Source organism: Penicillium riverlandense (assembly GCF_028828495.1).
Source record: "Penicillium riverlandense strain IBT 135883 chromosome Unknown utg000003l_segment0_segment0, whole genome shotgun sequence".
NCBI classification, from domain to species: Eukaryota; Fungi; Ascomycota; class Eurotiomycetes; order Eurotiales; family Aspergillaceae; genus Penicillium; species Penicillium riverlandense.
In genome coordinates this window covers 2,153,122-2,178,872 of record NW_026643196.1, presented here as the reverse complement: position 1 = coordinate 2,178,872, position 25,751 = coordinate 2,153,122, and the positions used below count along the sequence as shown (strand labels likewise).

The window sequence follows — 25,751 nt, the reverse complement described above, 5'->3', positions numbered from 1 at the left end:
AGTGTCTTTTCATGACGAGTTTTCATAGTTCATTTCTAGGACTGATATCGAGGTCCATCCTTCTAGTCATCTAGCGCGAAGCCAAACTGAAGGGATTTAGTCAAGAGTATGTCAAATATAGTATAGAATAGACCATGAAACCATCAATCACCAATGTTGCACGGTGTTGACAAATTCTAGGGGTAATGATCCGACGCTGAGGACACTGACCGGGTGTGACTGCTACCGTTCAACATGTTCATCCCGTCGAGTGCTACGGGGCGAGCCCACAATACTTTGGTGGAGTAGGACGGATATCACCCTCGAGGCACCGCACGAGTCTGGTACGGTCATTCGGTACGGGAATGTTATTTTCAATTCCCTCATTCATCAACTCCAGGGAAGAAGCAAAAAGGGAAAGACACAAAGGGGCATTCGATGTTATTTAACTCTGTGAACTCTTGGTGCTGACCAATCACGGGCGGACCTGGACATGCCGGTACCGGGACAGCCGCGCCTTCCTTTTTCCTCTTTGCATCGCTGGAGGAAGTCGCAGCCCGGATCAACAGGAGCCTAAACAGGCAAGCGCTACTCTACTCTGTCTCTGCTCATCCCATTCCCGCACTTGCGCGGTCACTCCGGCACACCCTCTCTACGCTCAACCGATCCCGGCCCTCAACCCGGTCCCGACCGACCATGTCCGAGCCATCCACCACGTAGGTTCTGTCTCCAATCCTCAAACGTCGCATCCGTGTTAACATGAGGAGTTACAGACTGCCCAAGAAGGGCAAGAAGGCGTGCACCGAGTGTCGTCAGCAAAAGGTTCGCGAGCTTCTGCTCATGCTAGACGGACAGATCTAACAATGGCAGGCCAAATGCGATGTCTATGTGAATCATCCATGCTCCCGTTGCCGGAAGATGAAGGCAGAATGTGTCATCTCTGACCCCTTCAAGCGGGAACACAAGCGCAAGTATGTCTTGACCGGAGGAAAAGCTATTATCTCATGCTAACCATATCCCATGGGCAGACGTCTCTCGGAGCTGGAAAAGGAATCCGAGGAGCTGCGCCGGAAATTGAGGACCTCGCAGTCGGCCGAGTCGCCTAATCCCTCACCCATTGCCCTGCTGACGGCGGCGGCGGAGATGGGCGTGCGCGAGGGTCCGTCTGCCGGGGGTGGTGACCTTCACATTCCGGTGTCCCAGGTTGCCGCCGCTCCTGCGTACCCGCTCACCACCTCCGGTCCGGCACCGGGTTGGGCAGAAGGGAGTACGACTGATATCACCAAGCCCCGATCAGTGAACGGCATTTGGGTGAGCGGAGAGGAGATTGATGATCTGTTCCGGCTGTAGGCACCCCTGCTGTGTCTCAAGAGGTTCGCGACTGACATGAAAGTCTAGATTCTTTTGTCATTATGCACAGTTCCTGCCCATACTCGACCCACAGACGCGCCCGAATACATACTACGCCCAGTCACCGTTCCTCTTCTGGGCCGTAATCGGGGTGTCATGCCGGAACTACTCCCGCAATCCCACTCTCCTGATGGCGCTGGCGCAAAGCATCACGGAGATGGCCTTCCTATCTGGCGTATCTCCATCGCCACCATGGCACACGATCCAGGGACTGTTGTTGCTGCTAACATGGCCTTTTCCCAAGGGTAACCGTCCCGATGTGACGTTTCCCATGAGTGGGCTGTTGCTCCATATCGCCATGCAGAATGGACTGCATATCCCCATGTCGAGCCATGAGTTTTCCCGCGTGAAAATTTCCTCACCCTCAGAAGCTGACATGGTCCGGCGTGCGGAGCTGTGGGCTCATTGCGTTGTTGTGTACCAACGGTATGTCCAATTGGTAGGTTTGCCGTCAATTCTCTAACACTCGAGCAGCGCATGCGTGATCAAAGGACAGTCGCCACGAGTTTTGGTCAACCTCGCACAGGACCCTACACAGCGGCAGCTTCTATTTGACAAGATTGCTTCGTCGCTTGTGTTGAAGCTTCGGTGCCAGGAGCTCATGGCGCGATGCAGCCAGGCCGTTCAGGAGAATGGAGTGCGCAACATGTCCGTGGACCAGGAGCGCTCGTTGGATATATTGTTGCGTACTTATGAGAGCCAGGTGGATGAGGTAGAACTACAGGCCATGACTGGTATGTGACTCTTGTCCTTTGATTTCAATTTTGCTAAATATTCCGTCCCGATGTAGACGACGAGCGGTATCATGCCGTCATGTGCCGGATGGTAGTCCAGGTTTTCCACTTCTTTAAAACCCAGACGCTCCTATCCAGTGGCTGTTTTCCTCGGCTCCTGGCCACGGCATGCCACATGATTGATTTGATTCAAAGCATCACCAGCCGACTGCACTCAGCTTCGATGGCGCCCGTCCAACACGGATTCGGGCTCCTCATCGCGTCTGTCGCATTACTGCGGATCCTCAAAAGCAGTACCTGCCAGGTTCCGGACACTGGACGGGCCCGAGCATCGTATTTCACCGCGATCAACCTAGCCAAGCAGATGTCCGTCGAGAGCACCGACATGGCCTCCAAGACTGTCACGATCCTCAACGCCCTATGGAACAGCAGCAAAGCCTTCCGAAAAGCCGACGGCTCCGAGTATACAGGTCTGAGGATCCGCAGTCGGCTGGCTATCAGCGCCGTCGTGGATGCCGTGTGGTGGTTCCGAGACGAGTTCGATCCCCTCTCACGGTCGGTGGTCTTGGCCCAGGCCGAACCGGGTGATGGTACTGTTCCTCCCCGTGCGCGGAGTGGCACAGGCACTAATGATCCAGAGAGTACAGGCGTGGACTCAAATCGAGACGCATTGTCCAGTGCCATCCAGTCCGCCGGGGCGTCGGCAGACCGACAGGAGTCGTTCTTGTTAGACGAGAACTTCCTCGCTGACTTTGAGTGGGCGCTCGGAGACGATGCTTTGTTTTCTATGGATTCGGTTTCGTGGCCGTCTACCACTAATTTGCTGTAAAGATATGACGCGCATAATTCAGATTATGATTGTACGATATCAGATACGACCTGCATTCGGATCGCTCGGCATTAGCACTACCCTACTTTCCGAGCAGAATCAGAGACAGCCATCTTGATTGACAGTTTCGATCGAACTTCTAGATAGGTCGGCCAATCTCGGGATGCCTCTTGGACATCCCTACTAGTTCATGTCCTAACTAACGTTACGTCGCGTCTTGGCCGACTTCCCGCCAATGAATGCTGGAGCGTCCTCGCCACTGATCACCCTAACTAGGGCTGGAAGGCCGGGTGCCAGCTAACAAAGAATGCGTATGCTCGAAGAAGATGCAGCTAGCAGTAGTTTTCAACCTAGTTATTATTCCTTGTTGGCGCTCCAGACTGAAAATGGCATTTCCCCGATGCCAGTCATTGATAAGAGCTGCTTCCCCGCATTATAGGGCCAGGCGATCCTATCTCAATGCCGAGTTTGGTTCTGAGAGGGATCGGCAAGGGGTTTCGGTGAAATAGAAAAAGAGTCGCTGGACTATGCACCACGATTCGCCACAGACCATGTATGAAGCACAAACACCTTCCTAATACTCTTTTACGCGCCGAAGGTAAAACACTCTTGGCAGCAGCGAGTTATCACGAGGACGGGCTTAGCCGGCGGACCAAGTGGCAGGGTCAACAGCGCGAAAGATGCGCCGTCGGCCCTGCGAAACCGCACTAGGGCTAGCGGGCCCCACGCTTTCCCCGGATAAAGCAAAGCTCTCCTGCTAGCGGTGTTAGCCTATCTCTAATCACGCCACAACAGGATCCTCCCGTTAGGTTTAGTGGAGCGGGCGTTATAAATGGCGCAGGGAATGGTGCACGAGCCACGGGGCCGTAGTTAAGATAGACATGATAAGGGCGTCGGACCCCCCGATTGGGGAGGTTGAAGCTCGAGCCGTGCAAGTAGAAGTAACCCCAGGAACGCTAACGCACCATAGTAGTTATCGCGCCTGTGCGACCTAAGCTAGGTAGTTAGCGAGGCAGACGCCAGACATCCACCCTCGCTCCTGCTTGCCACTGATTGGCACTGCTCTGAACTATCGGCCAAGTTACACTCTTCTTCAGTCCAATCAATGCACCAACTCGTTAATCTTCCTTAAATCAAAATCACTTCTCTTATACCCTTCTCCTTTCTTTCACCCCTTCTCCCTGATCATTCCCATCTTTCTCCCTTTCCTTTCTTTCTCACTCTCACTTCTCCACCTGACTCATTCACCATGGAGAAGAACGAACCTGAGATCGCCGTTACTACCGGTGCCACGGTGGACGAGAAGGCTGTGCCAGATGATGCGCTCACGCAGCTGCGCAACCTGAAGGAGCATCACCACTGGGACCCCAACCTGCCGGACGATGTGCTCGAGGAGGTCGATGAGGCCCTGAATACGACGGACAAAGGTGCCCAGATTGATATTGCGCGCGAACTGCTCGACAACTCTCCCTATGTCGAAGTGCGCGCTGCCGTGCCCAACATTGATGAAGGTGGTTCCGCGAATACTCTTCGTGCGTGGGTCATCGGCCTGCTCTTTGCGACCATCGGCTCTGCCCTGAACATGCTCTTCTCCATGCGCCAGCCGTACATTGTTATCCCCTCCTACATCGCTCAAGTGTGCGCCTACCCCGTGGGCAGGGCCTGGGAGAAGGTTATGCCGAACAAGACGTTCCGCTTCTGTGGTCGTGAGATTATCCTGAACCCCGGTCCCTTCAACAAGAAGGAGCATGCAGTCATTGTCATCATGGCCAATGCCACCTTTGGTGGAGGCGCCGCATACGCGACTGATACCTTGCTGGCCCAGCGTGCTTTCTACAAACAGCGCTATGGCTGGCCCTTTGAGATCTTCATGTGCATTTCGACGCAGATGCTCGGGTTCGGTATGGCTGGCTTCTTTTCGCGCTGGCTGGTCACCCCTGCTGCCATGATCTGGCCGTCCACCTTGATCAACACGTCTCTCTTCACGGCTCTGCACGACCACTCCCGTCCTGATCCACGCAAGGTCTCTGGATGGAAGATTGGCAAGTACCGCCTGTTCCTCTACACAATGATCGCCGCGTTCTGCTGGTACTGGTTCCCGGGCTACATTGCCCCGTTCCTGAGTGTCTTCGCCTGGGTCACCTGGATCAAGCCGCAGAATGTCGTGATCAACCAGTTGTTCGGTGGCTGGACTGGCCTCTCACTCATCCCCATGACCTTCGACTGGTCTCAGATCTCTGGCTTCAACTTCAGCCCGCTGATTGCCCCCTGGTATGCCATCGCTAACACCTTGCTGGGCATGGTCATCTTTTTCTGGATCGTCACTTGTGGCGTTCACTTCTCGGGCAAGTTTTACTCTGCGCATCTGCCGATCAGCGACTCCAACAGCTACGACAATATGGGCCAACTCTACAATGTAACCAGAATTCTCACTCCTGACTACACCTTCGACGCCACCAAGTACCAGAACTACTCCCCATTGTTCCTCTCGACCACTTTCATGCTCAACTACGGCCTCTCGTTTGCCAGCATGACCGCTGTGCTCGTCCACACCACAATCTTCCATGGGCCTGACATTTGGGCTCGGCTCCGGAACTTCGGCAAGGAGACCGAGGACGTCCATGGCCGGCTGATGGCCAAGTACAAGACTGTTCCGATCTGGTGGTATCTTGTCGTGTTCTTGGTCATGGCGGCGATGGCTCTCGGGGTTTCGATCGGCTACCCAACCCATCTTAGCTGGTGGGCCTTCGTTATCGCCCTGCTGATCTCTGCCGTCTTCTTCATTCCGCTGGGAATTGTCAAGGCATCCACCAACATCGACCTAGGCCTGAACGTCATCACCGAGTTCATTATCGGCTACATGCAGCCAGGCCGCCCCATGGCCATGATGCTGTTCAAGACATACGGTTACATCACCATGTACCAGGGCATGTACTTCTCTCAGGATCTGAAGCTGGGTGAGTAACATACCATACCGGGTCTCTTGCTTTTGTTTTCATGCTAACCTTGGAACTAGGACACTACATGAAAGTTCCGCCCCGCCTCACCTGGACGGCACAGATGGTTGCCGGTCTCTGGTCTTCTCTGGTGCAGATCGCCACTATGAATTGGGCCCTAGGCGCTATCAAGGACGTGTGTTCCCAGGACCAGCCGAACCACTACAGCTGCCCGAACGGACGGGTGTTCTTCAACGCCTCAATCATCTGGGGCCTCATTGGACCCAAGCGCATGTTCTCAATTCACGAGCTCTATTCGCCGCTTCTGATCTTCTTTGCGGTGGGCGCCGTCTTGCCGGTGGTGGTGTACTTCCTCGCCCGTGCTTTCCCTAAGAGCCCGATCCGATACATTAACGCGCCCATTCTCTTCGGTGGAGCAGGTCTCATCCCGCCCGCCACGCCGCTGAACTATCTCAGCTGGGGCATTGTCGGCTTCGTATTCAACAAGTACATTCGTAGCCGTTTCCGTGGCTGGTGGATGCAGTACAACTACGTCTTTTCTGCGGGACTCGATGTCGGCCTCGTCCTCTCGTCCATTCTCATCTTCCTGACGCTTAGTCTCACCAACACTAGCTTCCCCAGCTGGTGGGGCACCAAAATTGCTGCTGAGACAGTCGATGCCATGGATACGGCTATCCAGATTAAGGGCGTGAAGTTCGGTCCCGCGCACTGGTAGTCGGATGGTACAATTGTTTGCGCGGCGGAGGTTCGGTGGTGTTTTTCAGTATCGTTTTAATCCGCAAACACGATAACGCAAGGATAGTTAGTTATGATGATGACTCAATGAATTTTTTCCCCCGTTTCTTCTCCTTTTTGCCGCGTAGGTGTAGGCCTAGTCGGACTAAGTACTCTAACATATAGTCCGGGTTGCGGACGGACCTTTTGCCAGGCGAAGGAAAATAAAAATAAGAACAGAGAAGAAGACCATAAAATATATACAAGTCCATGTCAAATTGCATCGGCAGTTCACACACATCACTCATCAATCAATGTCATCTGGATCAGCGAATGTCTCGAGTCAAGCCATCACGCCACAGATTCAAAGATACAGGAATAAAAAGGGCCAACACCAATAAACCCTGATTCCAAACCGGTGCCCCCTAGGTCCCAACCAACTCCAGCACCACCTCACTCCCTCTGCACATAGCTACCAGACACACGCATACGCCCTATGCCGGGGTACGACGGCGCATACCAACCATCAGACCGAGCGGTTTGCGCAGGAATCCCTCACGAGTCTCCATGGGGCCCTCCTGCTCCATGCGGAAGTCAAAGAGCCGGAAGACCGTAGCGCCCATAACGAGCAGCTCCATCTCGGCGACGTTGCGGCCGACGCAGGCGCGCGGGCCGTGACTGAAGGGAATGAAGGCCGCCTTCTGGCGAGCCGTCAGGCGCTCTGGATCCCAGCGCTCAGGGACAAATTCCTCTGCGTCTGCGCCCCAGATCTCCTTGGAGCGGTGGATCGTGTAGCTAGGCACGGAGAGGATATCGCCGGGCCCGAACGTGTGGCCCGCGATCTCGATGGGACTGGCGCCCTCGGGAATCTCGCGCGGCAGACCCATTGCCGATGTGCTGTGGATACGCATCGTCTCCCAGATGACCCATTGCAGGCTGTGATGGTTAGTTTTGAAGAACCTCAAAGAAATAGACTGTAATTGACTTACTAGGGGATATCCTTGACCATGGCGTGGGTGGGAACCTCGATGTCCTTAGGAATGGCGTCGTCTAGGACCTTCTGCAGCTTGGGGATCACGCCGGGGGTGCGCATACACCAGTACAGGATCGCACAGGCGGTGTTGGAGGTAGTATCGGAGCCAGCAATCAGCTGGGTCAGGGCCTCGGCGGTGAGTTCTTCGCGGCCGAGCGTGTTGCCGTTTCCGTCCTTGCCCTCCATCAGGCGGGCGAGCAGGTCGACACGGGTGTTGTTGGCCATGACCTCGGGCTTGACGCGCTCGTTGACACGGGCGATAGCGATACCAGCCAGGTTCTCAACGGCCTCAATGCCCTCGGTGAAGAAGCGGTCGGGGATCCATTTAGCCCAGGGCTTCAAGGCGGGCAGGCAGCCCAGCGTGGCAGAGACCTCGCCGCGACGGTTCAGCACCTCGACGGCAGCAACATACTTGGGCGGGTCGGTAGGGGTCTTTCGCATCTCAGCAATATCCTTGCCCTTTTCGAGCATGCCGAACGGAGCACCGAAGGCTAGGTCGCCGATGATGTCAAATGCCAGGTAGTTAAACCAGTTGAGGGCATCAAGACTAGTATATCCCGTCTTAGGGTTGGCTTGCAGATCAGAGAGCTTGTTCCACTGCTTGACAAACATCTCGATGTTGTGGTGGATGTACTGCTCGAACTGGCCAATGGACTTGGCACTAAACGTATGAGAGACAGTCTTACGCTTGCGCGTGTGCTCCGCACGATCCCGGGTGTTGAACAGACCCCGTCGGATAGAAACAAAGGCATCATAGAAGTCACTGGGGACGGGTGTTAGCCTTGTAGAATTCTTTTTCAAATAGTTGCGAGACTTCATACGCTTTCAAGAAACCATTTCCGTGTCCGTAGATAGTCTGGATGGCGGCATCGTCGGCGATGGAGACGTGCTTGGGTGCAATGCGCACCAGCGTACCGTACTTCTTGTGGGCCTGATCGACCGACAAAAAGCGCTTGCCCTGTCGGGCCTGTACTAACAGCCAGAGGTTGGTGAACGCCGCCAGGCCGGGCGCGGGAATATCGTGTAGCCGCCAGCGCTGCAGATAAGGCACCAGATAATAGGCGACCAGCAGGCCCAGAGCAATGTAGGGGGTGTTCTCCAGAGTGACCAGCATCGTGGGGATGGGGAACTATACCAGCAGCCAATAGTAGACAGGCAAGGTCGATCACTGCAGCCTTACAGTCCGGAATGCAACAATAAAATAATGTGGCTTTTCAATAATAATAAAAGGAAGGAGTGATTTAGAGATGGAGGATTCTTGTCTGAGGCTGTCCAGCACTGCTGACCATTGGCAGCTAGCCGTGATATTTATGGAAGAGCGGAGGCAAATGCATGCCCGAGGTCACCGTCACCAACGGATGCGCAACTCGGCATCCCCAGACCCTATGGGGTCACGTTATCCCCCGCTATGCTCACCGCTGGGTCAGGTGACTGGGGTTCCTCCGGCTCGGGTCCCACAGTCGGTAGATGGGGGAACTGGTTGGTTAGTCACCCGGAGTTGGGGAGGCTCTTTCGGTCGGCAGTATGGCGCAATGAAGTCATACACGTTGGAAGATGGTTTCACCGAACACGGAACGCCTGTTTAGGCGCCCTGGTCTTTGGATGGAGGTATAGACAAGGCAGACTGGTTTAGGCCCTGTGGGATCCAACCCTCGGGGCCGAGTAGTAGTAAAGAACCTTCCATTTCGGGCCCGAACTATCATTCGCCTTTTCTATATAAACAGTGTCCCACCAACAGCCTCATGTCCCTCAATCACACCCAGCAATTCGCTCTAAAACTCAATTACTACGATGCAATCAACCAAGCACCCTGTCATTGTGGTCGGCGCCAGCCTCGTCGGCCTGTCCGCAGCCCTATGCTTGGCTTCCCACCAAGTACCGACCATCGTCCTCGAAAAGCACGCCAGCATGTCTGAGCACCCTCGTGCCATTGGCTTTACCACCAGAACCCTAGAGATTTACAGAACCCTCGGCATTGAAAACAACGACCCGGCACCGGAGGATTTTGTCCTGGAGCGCGTCTCCGTCGAGAGCGTAACCGGCAAATGGCTCGACAGCTCATCTTGGTCCGACACCGAGACAAAGCCAAAAGGAAGCAAAAAGGAAGAGAAGAAGCCCTCAGCTCTCCCGAAGAAGGAATACTCCGCTGAGCGCGGGTCGGCCATGCCTCAAGATAAATTGGAGCCAAGACTGGAGGCATTTGCGCGCGAGCGTGGCGCTGATATCCGCCGTGGGCAGCGGGTATTGAACGTTGAGCAATACGAGGGCGGCGTCCTTGTTACAGTGCAAGATGCGCAAGACACCCAGCATCAAATCCGGGGCTCCTACCTGATCGCAGCGGATGGGAACCGCAGCACCGTCCGCGAACTACTCCAGATCCCACGCCACGGCCGCGGGTTCATGCAAACCGTACGCAGCGTTCTCTTCCACGCCCCGCTCGAACAATGGACAAAGGGAGTTGTGCAATTCAATATTGAGCAGCCCGACCTCTCAGCCTTCCTCGTGTCCTACAACGACGGCCGATGGGCATTGATGTTCCGGGATGACATTGAGCGCGACGATGAGACTTACAAGGCCGCAATCTACCAAGCCGTCGGCAGGGACGACTTCCCTGTTGAGCTCATCACAACTGGCCGCTGGGAACTAACCGCCCTCGTGGCTGACACGTTCCAGTCTGGCCGGGTCTTTCTCGCCGGCGATGCGGCGCACACTTTGCCTCCCAACCGCGGCGGATACGGCGCAAACACTGGCATCCACGACGCACACAATTTAGCTTGGAAGCTTGCCGCTGTCTTGTCTGGCAAATCGTCGGCAGAGCTCTTGGACACCTACGATGCTGAGCGACGGCCCGTAGCTCTTCTGCGACATGACCAGATCTTTGTCCGGGCTGATTATAAGGTACATCTGGACACGGCTACGCCGGCCGGAGAGAAAATAGACGACGACGCCATGGAGTTTGGCCAGATCTATTTGTCCAAGGGGATTGTTGGTGCCGATGAGAATTTGCCTCGTGCGATGAAGCCCGATGAGTGGGCTGGTCAGCCAGGCACCCATCTGCCACATTTCTGGATCTTTAAGGATGGCGAGAACGTGCCAATCTTGGATGTTGCCAGCCAGGGCTCTTGGACGTTGGTCTCGGAGACCAATGAGTGGGCCCAGGTTGTCGCTGAGGTCAACAAGAAGTCGTCGGTTGCGCTCAAGTCGCTTCAGATGGGGCGTGATGTCCAACTGATTCAACCGGGGGTATTCCAGCAAGCTTTTGGTGTTTCACAATCAGGTGCTGCTCTCATTCGACCTGATGGGTATGTTGCTTGGAGGACGAAGAAGTTGCCATCGTCAGCGGTGGAGGTTCTTGATGAGATCTTGTCGAAGGTTGCATTCAGGGTCTAAGAACCACACATTTGGTTTCCTATTTGTCTGAGCGCATTGATGGCATGTTTTATTGGGGTCAGCTTGATTTTTATGTAGTTATATATTTCTTAATTGGATATTTGGTCAATATAGTCATAATCATTACCATGAAAACCCGGACTTCGCGTTGTAGGATCCAGCGTTCACCACCGCTCGCCCGCTACCGGGAACAGCCCGCTCTTCTTCTTCTCGCTCTCCCACCGCTCCATCCACACCTTCATCTGCTCCCGGCTCTTCTGACTGCCCACGTTGACTGTCGGAATCACCCGCCCAATGCGCAATGCACAGCAGAACATGGTTAGCTCGCGGAAGGAGCTATGTTCACTGTACGGAACCCCGAAACAGGCGCTTTCGCGCGTGCTGCCTCGCTGTGGTGTGAGGTCCTGTGCCGTGAACGGGGTTTTCCAGTTTTCAGAGTGCAGCACTGTCGAAACCGGCGGGTTGCTTAGCATACGTCCTGCTGGAGGGCGATAGTTCCAGCCTGTGGGACGGAAACCGACGATTCGCGAGAAATGCGGCTTCATCGACTCCAGGTAGTCCGCCAGCGTGTCGGGGTTAAGCTCGAACAGTGATTGCATATGCACCTGGGCTTGGCGCGGGTCGCTTGTTAGCAAAGACGAGAGCTCTTGGTCTTCTAAGCAGGCGCAGATCCGTTGCTTCTGCGGAGTGGCGAAGATCTTGGATCCAAGTGCCCGCGCAATGCCCAGACAGATTCGTTCCTTGCCAATGCTGTACGTGCCGATAACCACAAGCAGTCGACCGCCATTGCTGGGGGGTTGGTTCTGCGATCGATTCGTTGCCGTCACAGAGTCAAGGAATTTGTTCATCAAACCACCCTCTCCGGTCTTGCCCTGGTTAAGACCCACACCGGCTTCGCGATCGAGGCGCGCGCAGAGCTCTGCGCACGCTATGATCACATCATCCTGGCTGGGAAATGCATACTTGGGGTTGAGATAGGTGGTGTCGAGATAACACGTATCAATCCGCTGCTGGCGCGGTTGGCCGGTGACGGGATTGACCGGATTCGGACGTAGGAGTGGGTGCTGTACATGTGCTGGGGATGCACGAAAGTCGCCACAGTGAAGGATTCGCTGGTGCCGTGTGCTTGGGCCGCTGCCAAAGGTCTTTTCGAAAAGAAATAGAGCGCTACCGGGACAGTGGTTGGCGGGAATCAAAGTAACTTGGACTCCACCCGTTTCAGGCACTTCTGTAGTTTTTTCAAACTCGAGGTCGACAATCCATCTAGGGTCAACGCGAAGCTGTTGGCGAACAAGATTTGCCGTCGCTCGGCTGCAGTAAATGGGACCATGACACCACGACTTGGTCAGTCCAATGTAGTGGTCGCTGTGAAAGTGACTGAGAAAGTAGGCATTGCAGCCTTCGACCGCCCCGTAGCGAAAGGCGTCCACGCAAATCGAGAACCCCGAAAGGATCTTGTAAAATGGGCAGGTCCGTTGGTAGGCCTGCTTGCCTCGAGAGGACACTTCGTTCGCCGCGGCCCTCGACCATGCTGTGTCTTCGGCGTTTCCCGTCATCATTTTGGTGAAAGCAGACCGCGCCCCGGGAGCGCTCTGGGCGTACGGGTCGTGCTGCGCCCGTCGAGCAATTGCGGCACGTTCGGTGCGTGTCAATCCGTTGCCGGGGTCCTTGACAGGATCCTCAGGTATAGAAGCAGATGTTGTAGGGCGGGGGTTGCCATCGAGACAGTCGTTCACATGGATGGATATTGCCTAGCCTGGAGTTGAGCGCACACTTCATGCACCGAAAATGAGCAGCGACGTACCGTTTCATCTAGCTTCGGCAAAGTTACCTGGCAAATCGGACAAACCGTCACCTCTTCCCCGGTGCCCTGATCGATACCACTGCAGCTATCTGAGTCTCTAGCACCTCCGTCGATTAAAGCTTCCTGCTCTTCATCCTCCCATGGTCGTTCTCGAAACTCTTCCCCTACAAACTCGTCCTCTTCAAGATCGTCAAAATCCGCGGTTTCATCATTTCCGGCATGGCTCGTTTCTTCTCTTACCAGGTTCGGGGTCGCGAAGGCAGGCGAGCGTTCGGAAGCCGCGGTGTCATTATTTATAGGAATCCGTTCTCCAAATGTCGTATTTCCCAGGGTGAGAGATGCATCTTCAAGATCTTTGTATGCATCCAGGTCCTCCTCACTATCCGACTCATCAATGAAAGGACCACTCGTCGGTTTCTTTGATGTAGGAGGGTTGGTCAACTCGGATCCATTATCTGATTGTTGTGTGTCATTTGCGGCTGCGTCGAGCGAGTTCACTTTCCGGCGTTTGACCGACGAGCCTGTTTCATTGTATCTTTGGTCATCGGCATTGAAAAAGTCATCATCGTCTTTGTCACCCCATATATCCGCCGGGGATCGTGACCGCGTTCTGGTCTCTGTTGTTGTCGTCGCCACTTGGGCGATGGCTCTGCCTTTCTTGTCCTCCAGAAAGAGTTCCCCACCAGCAGTGTCCCGAAAACTGTTTACCCGCTGGAGATTCGGAGTCCCCCGACCGCTGCTTGGTGATCGTGATGAAGTTGTTGCAAACTGTGTGATTCGCGACTGGCGGGAGGTTGCTCCCGGCGGGGTGTCTGTCTTCTGGAAAAAGCTGAGGATGCTCGAGTTACGTTTGACGGATGACTGTCGGGCTGCGGCGGGGGATTTGGACGGTGTGGACGCTTTTTTTCCGTATGAGCCCGCCATTTTCGCTGAGAGTAGAGGAAGAGACCGTGGTGGGAGGCGTCACTCGAGTCGGCGCAAGAGTTAATGAAGGGAGTATGGCCGCATTAGAGTTGACGTCGGGGCGAAGTGTCAGCTGAGATCCCCGAAAATATGCAGGTTGGTGGTCATGGCCGTGATATGTACATGTGTGAATGGTTCAGTGAACGAGTCCGGCGCGTGCGGGAAAGAAACTCGACCACGACGCGGAGTCACGTGATTTATGGCTAAAAAGAGGTACGGGGACGATTGTGACGGACATTTGCTGGTTTTTATTGATAGTGCTAAATAAGAACAAGGTATCATGAGAGAGCACAGCATATCGCTGTGATCGAAGTACTCCCTAAGGAGACCCAGAGGCGGCAGATCCCACGGCGGCCGTCAACCAGCGGTTGCATGGATCTATCCAGAACTGCATGCAAGCCTTGAAAGGTTTCAAACACAGTTCATAGCCCTGTGCAGAGCTCTCAGGCCGAGCACTTCCGATGCCAACCACCGTTTGGCGAGCTCGGTATCAGCCACGAGCCACGACGCCGCCCAAAATATCTTCCCGGCCACGGGCGAATGCTGTCATTAAAAAAAAATTCATGGAGTGGCATCGACAGACCCATGTCGTATATCATTGCGGAGATCGTAATCGTCAATCTACCGCGCTTTGCCCGCCTGGTTGGCAGCCTCTATATCCCAGTATTAGCACAGTCCAGGAAGTCCCAACAGCAGCTGTATAGTCTCCAGTTCGAGGAATTGAGAGGCATTTGACACAATTGAAAGAAACCGTGAGAGCAAAAAATGAAAGCACCGCACTCACCTCTCCTCGTCGCATCCTCTAACAGCCCCACGTCAACCTCCGAGCGTGGCAGCATCACGTAGCGCACCACACTGCCGCGAATGAACATGTTCTTGACGGACGACAGGTGCGGGTACTTGTCCAGATCCAATACTTCGACCTCGTCGAGCTTGATGTTCAGGTACTGGTCGACCGACTTGAGGATACCGCGGATGCGAATGTCGTTTTTAAGTTCGATGGTGACGGTCTGGTTGGTAAGTGTCTTAAAAAAACTGCAGAAGAACTAATGTCAATTCATTGTCCTCAATGCACTCGATCTGAAAGCGTACCTGAAGAAGAGCATGGTGGCAGTGGTGACCCCGGCAAGCGGAGGGGCAGGAAGGGCGAGAAAACGTGCGCAAGGAAAGAGTGACAGTCGCTGGAAACTGTCAAGCTGGGGCAATGTACGGAGAAGATATTGGGAGCTAAAGAATTTGCCGGTCGGAAGGTGGGAAGAAGATCGGGTGCTGTGAAAAGAAAGTGAATGTGCACATTCAAGTTGAAGGTGAAAGCGTCGTTGCTGGAGGACCTGTGGTCACGTGAATGAACACTGATCCTAACCGGGGGATATCACATGACCTCAGGACCTCGCTAGCCCAGTTCCCATAATGAAGCTGGCTCCCGTACAAAAATCATCCCCAATGGAGAAATGGCTAATATAGACGGGGAAAAGTAGATAACTCTATCATCTAGATTCATCTACTGTGCACGTCAAAGTAATTTACCAAATGGAGGCCGTTTGGCGGAGTACTCTTGGGAGGAATACAATCTCCCATAGTTAAGGTGCCTAAACTCAAGGAGGTCCAAGGAGCTGCAGCTCTCGCAGCTCAGTGAGAACTGATAAGGTGATAAGTTATTTCTGCCTCAGGCAGGAATTTAACCCGACCCAAGGCACCCAGGGTATTTACAGAGGCAAAGATAATGAGAATATGAAACCGAATAGAATAGAACGGGATACGCAAAGGGTAATAGACCATGCGAATAAATAGTTAGTTGTTGGTGTGATTTTAGTAACACAGCGTCGGTCCGCTCAATATACACCGCTAAGTAGGGCAAAGATATAGATCCATCATCAGCGTTGATTCTGCTCATCATTACATTACATTCATGGAGATTCACGCCGACCGCCTTCTCTGTGGCTTCATCGCCCAACCCGACAGGCATGTCCAACCAGCACCATTCTTCCGGCCTTCATCAAACAACGCCCCAACGCCCTCGAGCAGCTTCGACCTCTCACGACCCATCTCCATGCGCAACTTCACCAGCCACTGTTCCCACATCCATCCACCCAACAGTCCAGTCAAACTAGCAATATCACCAGTGCTGCCAACGGGTCCCTGAACTGCCTCATACTCCTCAATCTGACTTTGGACTCGAGGAGCAGGAGTCTCCCTCGGTGGCGGTTGTTCAGCGGGCTCCCCGCCGACCGGGAGGAACATCCAGGCGCGCTTGATGTCCGTGTACCCACCGCGATGGAGACGAGAGAGAAAGCTCTTCGATAGGACAGGATCATACCCGCGCGTACGCAGGTTGAATGCAAATTCCACCGAGGTCGCCGATGCGTACGGGCCTGCACGCGAGATCTCTGCATCCAGGACCAGGAATTCGAGGTAACCGCCTGGCTTCAGGCAGCGGAAACACTCCTTGAGGACCAAGTCAAACTCGTCTCGGGTCAGACCGGTGGGACATTCAGCTTTCAAGAGAGAATGTAAGCAGCGGGCGGAGATGACGTCGAATTGATTGTTGGCAAACGGCAGCGCCCACAAATTCGTCACGTCAACCAGGCGATGATTTGGTGGGCCTTTAATTGCGCTATTGACAGTCTGATTCTTGGTATGAACCGTGTAGACCTTCGCATTCGGGAAATCATGGGCTGCATGCCACGCCCACTCGCATGAACCCTGGCCCCCGAGGTCCAGAATTCGAAGGGTGCGTTGCTTCTTCTTCTTCTTCTCAGAGGAAGGGTTTGGTTGTGCCCGTGCTCGTGCAACACGCTTGTTCGCCGGACTGGCGAGGAGCTTGCCGCCGTTGAGAAAACGAAGCGCGTCCACGGCCCACATGGGTTGCATGAGCTGGGCCAGCACAAGTTGTTCTTTTTCTACCTTGGCGAATTGCGCTTTTTCGGCGAGTACCGATGTGATGATGGAGTTTCGAGGTGCTTGGGAGAAGGGACCTTTGTATGGAGGTCGCTCCGGGCGAACCAACTCATACTTGCCCGTGAGGCAGTTGATATGAAGGTCTTCCAAACCCAAACGAATGGATTGAATGGCATCAAAGCGCATATTGCGATGCAGGAATCCGTCAGTGCGACCAGACCGCTGCCGGATGGCTTGGAAACCTCGCCAATAGATTGAGTCCTTACAGGCGTGCACCGGAGGTGGTGGGCTGTGAGCTTGAGGGCTTCCTTCGGCGAACCGGACAGCCTTCTTAGGAGCAGAGTCTGTTGCTGAGTCCTGCACATTGCTGTCATCAAGGTCGGAATGGCTCTCAGTGGGGCCGACCTCGTTCACCGGGTTAGTTTCGCTGAGGGCAGCCAAATACGATGCTTGAGCAGCAAGCCAAACGCTGGTTCGGTCAAGACTGACCATCGCCCGGTCAAGCATGTCCTTGTCATAGAGCTCGTCGTACTCATAGCCAGTTCCAGACCGGGGGATTTCCTGGACTTGAACCGCATCAAAGGCAGCACTCATAGGACTATCCTGAGCAATAGTTGGCCGAGTGGGAGTTTCAGAAACAATCCGGATGGCTGTTGGAGGACCGTCTTCGTCCGGGACAGCAGTGAGTTGATCTTCAATTGGCAGACGTTCAGGCCAGTTGATGACTTGTTCAACAACTTCTCCTTCTTCTCGACGCCAGGGGAGGTTATAGAATCCCTCAGCCACGGCGGATGAAGGGGCGTGGTTGGAAGTTGGGATTGACCAGGTGTGTCGAGCACGGGGAGCAAGCGAGGCAAAGAAACCACCGGGTGACGGAATGCTAAGGTTGCTGAAACTGTAGGCCGATGTGTCAGACACTGGAGTGACTCCATCCGTGCTGCGTGGCCGACTAGGAGGAATTTGGAGCTGCCACATTTCATCGTTACCCTCGGAGGTCTCTGACCACGACTCTGGAGTACGATCAAGGGGAATATGCTGCAACATGGCAAATGCATCGTCAGGAAGGAAAACGCCTCGATCAGACGGTGTCGTTTCCCGAGACAGTTCATCGTCCTGTTGCTGTGATGAAGGCACGGGATTGCGAGGGGTTGAAGGAATTTGCGGGAAACTCCCCAGGACATGTCGCCAGTCATCGTGAGGGCTCTCAATGGAGATAGGAACAGTGTCCATCCCCTCATCAGAATTTTCCTCTCCATTCTCACTCCCGTCTACATCAGGTCGAACATGGACATCCTGGACATCCCAGCTGGTATCAGGAAGTGAGTGGGTGTCAGGGGTTGCCAATGCGCTGAGATTCGATTCCTGGTCCGACGAAATACTCCCATCCAGAGAAGGCGGCGCATGGCACGCAGGTACAGTCCGCGCGAGAATCGAGAGCGCCGCAGGAGATACTGGGATCTTGGGCGGAGGCGTGGGCGGGATTGGCGAACTCTTGTGAGCCCCGGTCACGGATGGCCATATTGATGTCGGAGGAATCTCCAGGGGGGTCAAATAGTGTTTCCGACTGCTTGTCGAAGTCATTGAAGTTCGCGTGACGGGAGTCTCAAGACTCGATCGCTTCGTACTGGAAGGAGAGAAGCAGCTGTCGCTCAGATCGGTTGAATTGTCATCGGTGTCGATCTCATCCTCGGTGGCGTCATACAGATCGTCGAATTCTCGAACCTGATGCTGCCACTCCGTATCAGAGCAAGATGAGGTCGTTCCAGCTGAGATAGGAGACATAAGTCGAGCAAGACGGGCATTGGTATGCCCCGACAAGCCGCTAGTTTTCAGTTTCAATTGCGGGCTGGTTTGTTTGAGTGGATGTTTGGATGGGGATAGGCTGCCACAGCTATTCCCTGCGAGGTGTGAGTTGCGTGTATCCTCTTCCATTATAGTATTAAGCACCGTCCCCCGGGCCTGCCGGAGGGGCGGACATCTGGAGATCGAAGGGCGAAATGAGTCGGTCATTGTTTCGCACTTAGGACTGCAGGATGTTGATTTTCCCTGATATCAGGCAGCGACACAAGTGTCTATGGGTATCACAAATTGTAAAGAAAGCGCATCGACGCCGATCGACGGGTCTAGCGAGGTCAAAAGAGACAAGAAAGGAAACAGAAGGAAAAACTGGCCACAGCTACCAGAGCTAGAGGCGAAGAACGAAATGACGGAATGAAAGACGCCAGGACTTCGAGGGTAGAAAGGACCCGGGCCGTGAGATTGCATATATACAGTAGTCATACCGGGCGCGGACTGCCCGCTCCGGGGGATGTGCAATGAAGAATCGATCCCTGTTCATGTCCTGTGCAGAAACTACTGCGGGATTGGGCACGACTAGCCTACAATCACCCGGTCGGAGGAAGGGAGCGTGCATGCTCATTGGTGAGACCCAGACGGGCGCGTCGCCCTTGACCGGTTGTCGAGAGCGACTCAGCGTGACACCAGGGCAGTTAATTGCGAGCAGCCACGAATCACAGTCGTCGGATGCGTGCTGAACCGCCGGGGTTGGACCGTGCGTAAGTGACGGCCCGGCTCATTGGTCCTCAGTTAGCGCCGAGTTACTATGTTTAGCTATATTAACGGCTTCTACTGGGTAACTAATTAATGTTGCATCACACACAAAGTTCATGCTAATAGGACAAAATGCCCCTCAATGCATCCGAATCCAGCAGGATACAGTATTACTGTACACCTCGAAAGATGGAGTTAATTATAGAAAACTAGGCTAATTGACCGCAATTCGCGGACAGAGAGTCTGCCCGTTGTGTATCCACATGCATGCGACCCTACAGGCTATTGCCCATGGTAAGATGACTGATGTCAACAATCCACGTTCCTATAGGGCTGACATGAATGGACTTGCCCACACTGTAAGATCCTCGGCCCGTCTAGGACTCCTTGTGGGCGCTTAAGTCACGCAGAGTTCTCGTGATGAGTTGCTCGGAGGGCAAATTTGCATCACAAATGTCAGATCACATAGTCATGTGGTTTGAGACAAAACACACCCCGTTTGGAGCCGGCGACGGCTGCTGCCAAGCCGATAGTCGAAACCCTAGGCGGAATGCCCGCTGCAGGTTTCATAAAGGACTTCATTATTCCATATAGTCCGGACTGAAGGTTCAAGTTTGGGTGGATGCCATATTGACTGGTGTGATGAGCTTAAAAGTTTACCCTGATAGTGGCCCTTGTTAACGCCTCAAGCACTTATCACGAGGGTAATGTATATCGCTTTACGCAAAAGATGTCTTCAAAGTACTACTACTAATTAGCTAAAGGAAAGACAGAATAAAAAAGTTTAGACAGGACATACACCCAAATAGCCACAGATTTGTAGACAATATATAACTCTCGAGGTCAAAGCGCGATGGTGTTTTCTGTACCCGTTGCGTGGTCAAGTTCATCGAATAATACTATACCGCAGAAAATCGTCGCATCTTTTTTTTCTCGATTGCCAGGTCCTCCGACAAGGGTTATTATGAGATATTAGGGCTACATTACCCAAACGGGCTTGTCGCTGACAATTCAGACAAATGTAAAAGGAAACCCCGTGAAGCCACAAGGCCCAGAGCTTCAGTGAAGCGCTTTCAAGGTGTGCAAACCTGCGCATGGTGTTCCCTAATGGTAGGCCTATATACCGCCGATCACATCCAAGCCCTGGCAGAAACCTGACAGAACCATATCGAGGTCATTGCTGTCTCGTGCTTTTGTCGTTCTTTATGATTCGCTATTATGTAATGCCTAGTCTATTGATCTCATTTTCTGGATGCCTCCAATTCACGCTGCCAACACACCAGTCTCATATTAACCCGACGGCTACTTGTTGCATCTCGGGAGAAAGCGAATGGAAATCCATATTCCCACACCAGTGGTTTTTTATTTTTTATTTTTTATTTTCTTTGATAATATGTGACTCGAACGGAATTAACTATAAAAAAAGTATAAATATGAAATGTGAATGTGTCACACAGTGAAAGTAAACGGTCAGCTAAAGTATCCTTATTAATGAGAGAATAGCTCATTCATGGACCCACGCCTGCTGTCTGCGAGCCTCCTGTCTCCTACGGACAAATGGGACGATCGAGCTGGAGGTGTGCGGCGGCGGCGGCGACCAGCGGCTGGAAGTAAACGGAGGAGGCGTAATGGACGATGGTGGCGGGACAACCACGGAAGATGAAGATGACGGCGGTTCTGGCCGGGTTGTAGGTGGCGAGCCAGGAGGCCAATCCCAGGACGAGGGCGTGGGAAACGAGACAAAAGGGTAAGGGAAGGAGGATGGAGGCACAGAGGTGAGATAACGAGGAGTTGGGGAAGACGAGAAGGGAACCGAGTATGAGCTGGGTGAAAATGTACCGGTTGGGACACTAAGTCCATCGCTGAATCCGGTACAGAAGCCGGGAAGTGCCCAAGTCGTTGACTAGTGATAGCAATGTTAGCAAATGGATATGTTAAGGGGCACAGTACCATTTACCGCGAGGTCCTTAGACAGGAATGGGCTCTCGGTTTTGTCCTTCTCGCCTGCCTCCGCGATGAGATCGATGCCAACTGAGTTTGCGATGCTAATGGCCTCGTGCATGCCTTTCGCATTCGGACAAGTTTCGCCAGTTGCTGTTTTACATCAGTTATATTGATTTAATACGTGGGGTTAAATCCGTCACGTACACGCCATCAGTGTGAATGTCGAACCGAGGTAAGGCTGGAGTTTGACGCCAACCTCGAATCCATGATCTATATGACATGGTTAGTTGAGGATAAAACAGATACTATCTCGGGACACTCACCAAGCGCTTCGATGCTCAGCTCAATGCCTACTTGGAGTCCAATCATTACATCTCCACTGATAGCAGCGTCGAGTGTGATCGGCTTGGATTCGAACTGTGGTGTCCAGCCGCCTGCAGACACATCTGGGTTGAGCAGATCCAGTGTCAACTCAGCTGAATCCTGGAGGCTAGCAGTACCTCCACCCGTGATTGAAGCAGTGCCTTTGAGGGGACCTAATCCGTATACAAGGTCGAAAACAATCTCGGGGCCAAGGTCCACAACACCACCAACGATAGAAATCCCGCCGATTGGGATGCTCCCGAGAGGCAACGTCTCATCAATTTTATCGGTGAGATCCGCCTCTAATTTGATGGTCGGCTCGAAGACTGCCTCCACTCCGTTAGGATGGATGATGAGTTCAACATCGTGCGGGACGCCCAGCGTTTTTACAAAGTGGAAGGTGAATTCCATCTCTCCGTGCGTACCGCAGCCATCGCAGTCGTATGTCAACTTGGCCTCCCCAATATTAAACTCTTTGTGGTTGAGCGGCAAGTCTGCGGCGACAGGGAACGACCAGGTCGCGTCGTCCAAGAACCGCTTTTTCGAGGCAGGGCGGCCGCCGAGATACAGCTCAGCCGAATGTGTAGCGTTAATCCAATCGGAGGCCTCGCCAAAGGCAGTGATAGTGTTGGTCAGATCATCAAACCAGAGAGTATTGATAATAAAAGGAAGTCGGTCTTCGTTCCACCCGCAGTGGCCCTTCCCAGCCACAAGCAGAAAGGTATTATCTTTGTGATTATCGACCCACTTCCAGGTGTTCGCTCCGTGTTGGTAGGCCTTCTGGTCCTCGAAGTTCATAGTCAGGCTGGACTTGGTACACTCAGTGGACTTCAATAGAGGATAGAACTTCTCCATGGAGATGATGTTTTCGTGCTCTCCAGGCGTAAAAACCGTGAAGTTACCGAGAGCATATTTGTTGTTTGCACTGTATCCTATACGTGATATAGATGAGTCTCGCGTTTTGAACATTCAGCAATGGCTTCACTTACCACCCCATAGAAAGGACTCGGACTTTTGAAGATCTAGCTTGTGGCAATCACTGTGACGGGCAACCAGCAGACCTTCCTCATGTCCAAGCATATCAATAGGCTCTAGATTTGCGGCAGACCCGACCTGGACCAAGAGAGCAGAGGCAAGGCCGTAGGCCAGCCAGGAAAGGCGCGGGACACCCATTGTCGAGTGTAAAGAGAGACAGCAGCCCTTCGGCGTTAGAATGAAGCTAGGTTTGGAGATCGTGCAATCAAGCGCAGCCTACCCATCTTTATACCAAGTGAGGACCTTGGCACGCCTCGCTTAACTGTATACCTCGTAGAATACGAACAAAGAGAATACGAGCAAACTTGAGCTAGAAAAAAGAGACCTCGTAGAATCGAACCACGTTTACTCAATAGAGTGTCATTGGTGGCGTAAATCGACAACAGATCACTCTACTCCGTACGGAGTATGCTCGTAGTTTTTCCATCTACGGAGTATTCCGTAGCGTCGATCATAATCTCTTGCTGCAGCCAAGTACTGGCGATCCTCGTGTTCCGGAAAATAGCGCACAGAGTGCGGCTCGCACCCAACAGAAACCCTTCCGTGGCGGAGTTTAATCTTGAGGGTTGGTTCGCTCACTAAATTAGGTACCGAGATAATTCAAATTGCCTTTCTCTCTCGTATTCATGTGCCTATCATAATAAAAAGCGGGACAGATTCAGGGCAAGGGGTCCGAGCGTCCTGTCTATTCATCCGTATTAGGAGGTAAAACACGGTATATCTATACCGTGTACGGAATGCGAAGCAGCATGCGGCTCACAGCCGCCCTAGCGGCGAGGGAGAGTGTCCAATATGCTGTCACTGGAGATCTCAAGGAGCAGAATCTTTGCTTGAGAGGTGGTGGCGGATGGGGAACCGGATAACAGTTGGGAATGTGAGGTATGGAAAACAGAGGCTTCCGTCCGGCAATTAGTAGTAGTAGTAAGTATTAGTATTATTATCGTTCATTCATTCAAGTCCAGGCATGCACACTGAAAAGCATGGAGAACGAAATTCCAAGGACCCGATTCTCTGGACTGTGTGAAGTAGAGGAAAGTACAAGACATCCGATAAGTTACCGCTAGTGACACACTATGCTCCATTTTCAGCAACGTCCGGCTTCTCTACTCGACACTTTGGGCATTCATGCTTAAGCGACTCGTAGCAGAGTGTATATAAATTGCAGAATAATCCTCTGAGACGAGGAATCACTCAATTCACTCCTCTAAGATTCATTAGACAATTCAAGACTAGCCACTACACCTTTGCCTTAGTCTGACAGTTTCTTTTCCCAATGAATGATTGAGAAAAGCCCCGTCTCACGCGAAATAGGAGTCGAGGATGTCCGCCACTTGGATACTAGATATATGTAACATAAGGTCTCAGTAGCAAACGTCCTACAGTGAAGGTCCTACGGCGCCCCTGGGCGGCCACAAGAGGCACCGGCCAGCTGGCAAAAAAGAAGGAGTTGGATCTAGATCTAGTACCGGTCATAGTGAAAATTAATATCCGTACTGGACAAGATTTCTCGAAAAATCTCGTCCATATCCTCGATATTCATGGTCGTTTTAGGTTGACAGTCGAAGCAGAGCTTCTTTTCTATCGCGACGATCGCGAGCACCGATGGACTTTCAGATATATCCAAGCGAGTCCAACCCGGGATAGTATTCATACATAATTAAGTCGGCCTTTATCCTTATCTGGCGGGTAAAAACTTGACTATCTTTATTATCATACGCTCAAGAACATAAGGGAAGAGACTATCTATCTCTTCGTACAAAAGTACCTAGAAGGGTCGCGCGAAGACTATAAATCTAGACTAAAACTTAGCATTCAGGGACCCTAGGGGTTGGAGCTAAATAAATTAGCGCTTATACTTTCATGTACTTATGAAATGATCTAGGCTACCTCCATATGCTGATTATTATTGGGGGAAGAATCGTTGCCTAGACCGCCTTGACTTTAGAGTTAAGGCTGAGTCGATTGCAGTATTTAAGGCTGATCTTCCCCCGTAAACCTGTTAGGCACTGTACCAGCCTTTGGCGCTCGCCGACTTATCTATTGTATTCCCACTTCTCAGACTACAAATAAACAAGTGAAATGGAAAGTAACATGTCAAAATTTAGTCCGGAGATATGGTATCTCGTATTCCAACAAGTACAGACTCCCATATTGACTTCGGTTATTCACTGCCCACACAGCTAACATATTTCTCACCAGCTGGACCCTCGTGAAGATATGAGGAATTTGTGTGCTGTATCAAAATCATTTTATATACTAGCGACGCCATTTCTGTACAGATCGGTCGTCCTAGGGCCATCGAAAGCCACTAACAGGTCCAACTGGGACATTTTTCCAAACGAGTTTCCAAATTCAGTCGAAAAAGGAAAGTCTTGCTGTGGATTCTTGTACCGACTGCTAAACAGCTGTAACAAAAATCTACGAGCTTTTGTGCGAGATCTGACCCTCGAAAAGGATTTCAATAAGAGTGATCGTGACAGAATCTATGAAAAACTTGAGCAGCCCGACAGTGTGATCGTCAAACTGGTGAAAGAATTGCCAAATCTGGAGAATATTTTGTAATATGGACCATTGTGAGCCCTAGGTACATGTGATCTATACTAATGATGATACGCAGTTTACACGACGACTACCCCTTACCAGATGAATTCATACATGCGATGTGTGACCATAGCAAGTCCCCAAAACTCCATTTGCTTGGAGAGAGGGGCAAAACTCAGGCCAAAACCCAAATGACTTGTGTTCACACCCTCCATACCAGCGTCCCTACTCAAACGTTGAAAGAGAGTGACAGGAACATTGACTCTGTTCCCCGTCCTAAAATTGCTCTTCATGAGATTTTCGCCAGATGTCCTAATCTTCAAAATTTGTCTGTTGAAATTTCTAGTTTTCGAAGAGGGTGCTGCCGTCCTCATCCATCGGAAATTGTTTTAACAAGAATCGAACCCCTCGAGCTGGGCGAAGATCAAACATTCCCACCTTTGCAACATCTTTCACTGAGTGGATATTTGCCAACAGAAGTGGAATTTAAGTCCTGGCAAAACGGGGGTCTTTGGTCCCAGCTAAAGTCACTTAGCTTGGGCCCTGAGACGACTCATGGGTTTCTAAAACCTATCACGGGCTATATGCAATCTCTCTTGGCTTTCGA

General features: G+C 52.5%; 8 protein-coding genes across 8 annotated transcripts; 3 read left to right on the top strand and 5 right to left on the bottom strand.

Moving 5' to 3' along the window:
• Nucleotides 1-675: 675 nt before the first annotated feature.
• Nucleotides 676-2,952, top strand: N7474_004531 (putative C6 transcription factor (Leu3); the record flags this gene model as incomplete). Its single annotated transcript, XM_057195946.1, has 7 exons — nt 676-695; nt 753-801; nt 850-950; nt 1,008-1,325; nt 1,378-1,815; nt 1,864-2,123; nt 2,180-2,952. The coding sequence occupies 7 exons, from the start codon at nt 676-678 to the stop codon at nt 2,950-2,952; spliced, it is 1,959 nt and encodes a 652-aa protein (XP_057053342.1).
• Nucleotides 2,953-4,201: 1,249 nt separating this feature from the next.
• optB (small oligopeptide transporter, OPT family) lies at nt 4,202-6,624 on the top strand (the record flags this gene model as incomplete). The annotated part of the gene is made up of 2 exons (XM_057195945.1): nt 4,202-5,909; nt 5,969-6,624. 2 exons carry the CDS (start codon nt 4,202-4,204, stop codon nt 6,622-6,624), a joined length of 2,364 nt encoding a protein of 787 aa, XP_057053341.1.
• Nucleotides 6,625-7,117: 493 nt separating this feature from the next.
• N7474_004529 (cytochrome P450) lies at nt 7,118-8,770 on the bottom strand (the record flags this gene model as incomplete). Its single annotated transcript, XM_057195944.1, has 3 exons — nt 7,118-7,559; nt 7,613-8,419; nt 8,478-8,770. 3 exons carry the CDS (start codon nt 8,768-8,770, stop codon nt 7,118-7,120), a joined length of 1,542 nt encoding a protein of 513 aa, XP_057053340.1.
• A 677-nt stretch (nt 8,771-9,447) lies between these two features.
• N7474_004528 (uncharacterized protein) lies at nt 9,448-11,046 on the top strand (the record flags this gene model as incomplete). The annotated part of the gene is made up of 1 exon (XM_057195943.1): nt 9,448-11,046. One exon carries the CDS (start codon nt 9,448-9,450, stop codon nt 11,044-11,046), a length of 1,599 nt encoding a protein of 532 aa, XP_057053339.1.
• A 164-nt stretch (nt 11,047-11,210) lies between these two features.
• On the bottom strand, nt 11,211-13,774 carry N7474_004527 (DNA cross-link repair protein PSO2; the record flags this gene model as incomplete). The annotated part of the gene is made up of 2 exons (XM_057195942.1): nt 11,211-12,797; nt 12,851-13,774. The coding sequence occupies 2 exons, from the start codon at nt 13,772-13,774 to the stop codon at nt 11,211-11,213; spliced, it is 2,511 nt and encodes an 836-aa protein (XP_057053338.1).
• Nucleotides 13,775-14,434: 660 nt separating this feature from the next.
• Nucleotides 14,435-14,919, bottom strand: N7474_004526 (Sm-like protein LSM2; the record flags this gene model as incomplete). The annotated part of the gene is made up of 3 exons (XM_057195941.1): nt 14,435-14,466; nt 14,598-14,848; nt 14,906-14,919. The coding sequence occupies 3 exons, from the start codon at nt 14,917-14,919 to the stop codon at nt 14,435-14,437; spliced, it is 297 nt and encodes a 98-aa protein (XP_057053337.1).
• An 811-nt stretch (nt 14,920-15,730) lies between these two features.
• On the bottom strand, nt 15,731-18,721 carry N7474_004525 (uncharacterized protein; the record flags this gene model as incomplete). Its single annotated transcript, XM_057195940.1, has 1 exon — nt 15,731-18,721. One exon carries the CDS (start codon nt 18,719-18,721, stop codon nt 15,731-15,733), a length of 2,991 nt encoding a protein of 996 aa, XP_057053336.1.
• A 2,044-nt stretch (nt 18,722-20,765) lies between these two features.
• N7474_004524 (uncharacterized protein) lies at nt 20,766-22,741 on the bottom strand (the record flags this gene model as incomplete). The annotated part of the gene is made up of 5 exons (XM_057195939.1): nt 20,766-21,164; nt 21,219-21,355; nt 21,410-21,475; nt 21,529-22,500; nt 22,558-22,741. The coding sequence occupies 5 exons, from the start codon at nt 22,739-22,741 to the stop codon at nt 20,766-20,768; spliced, it is 1,758 nt and encodes a 585-aa protein (XP_057053335.1).
• Nucleotides 22,742-25,751: the final 3,010 nt, after the last annotated feature.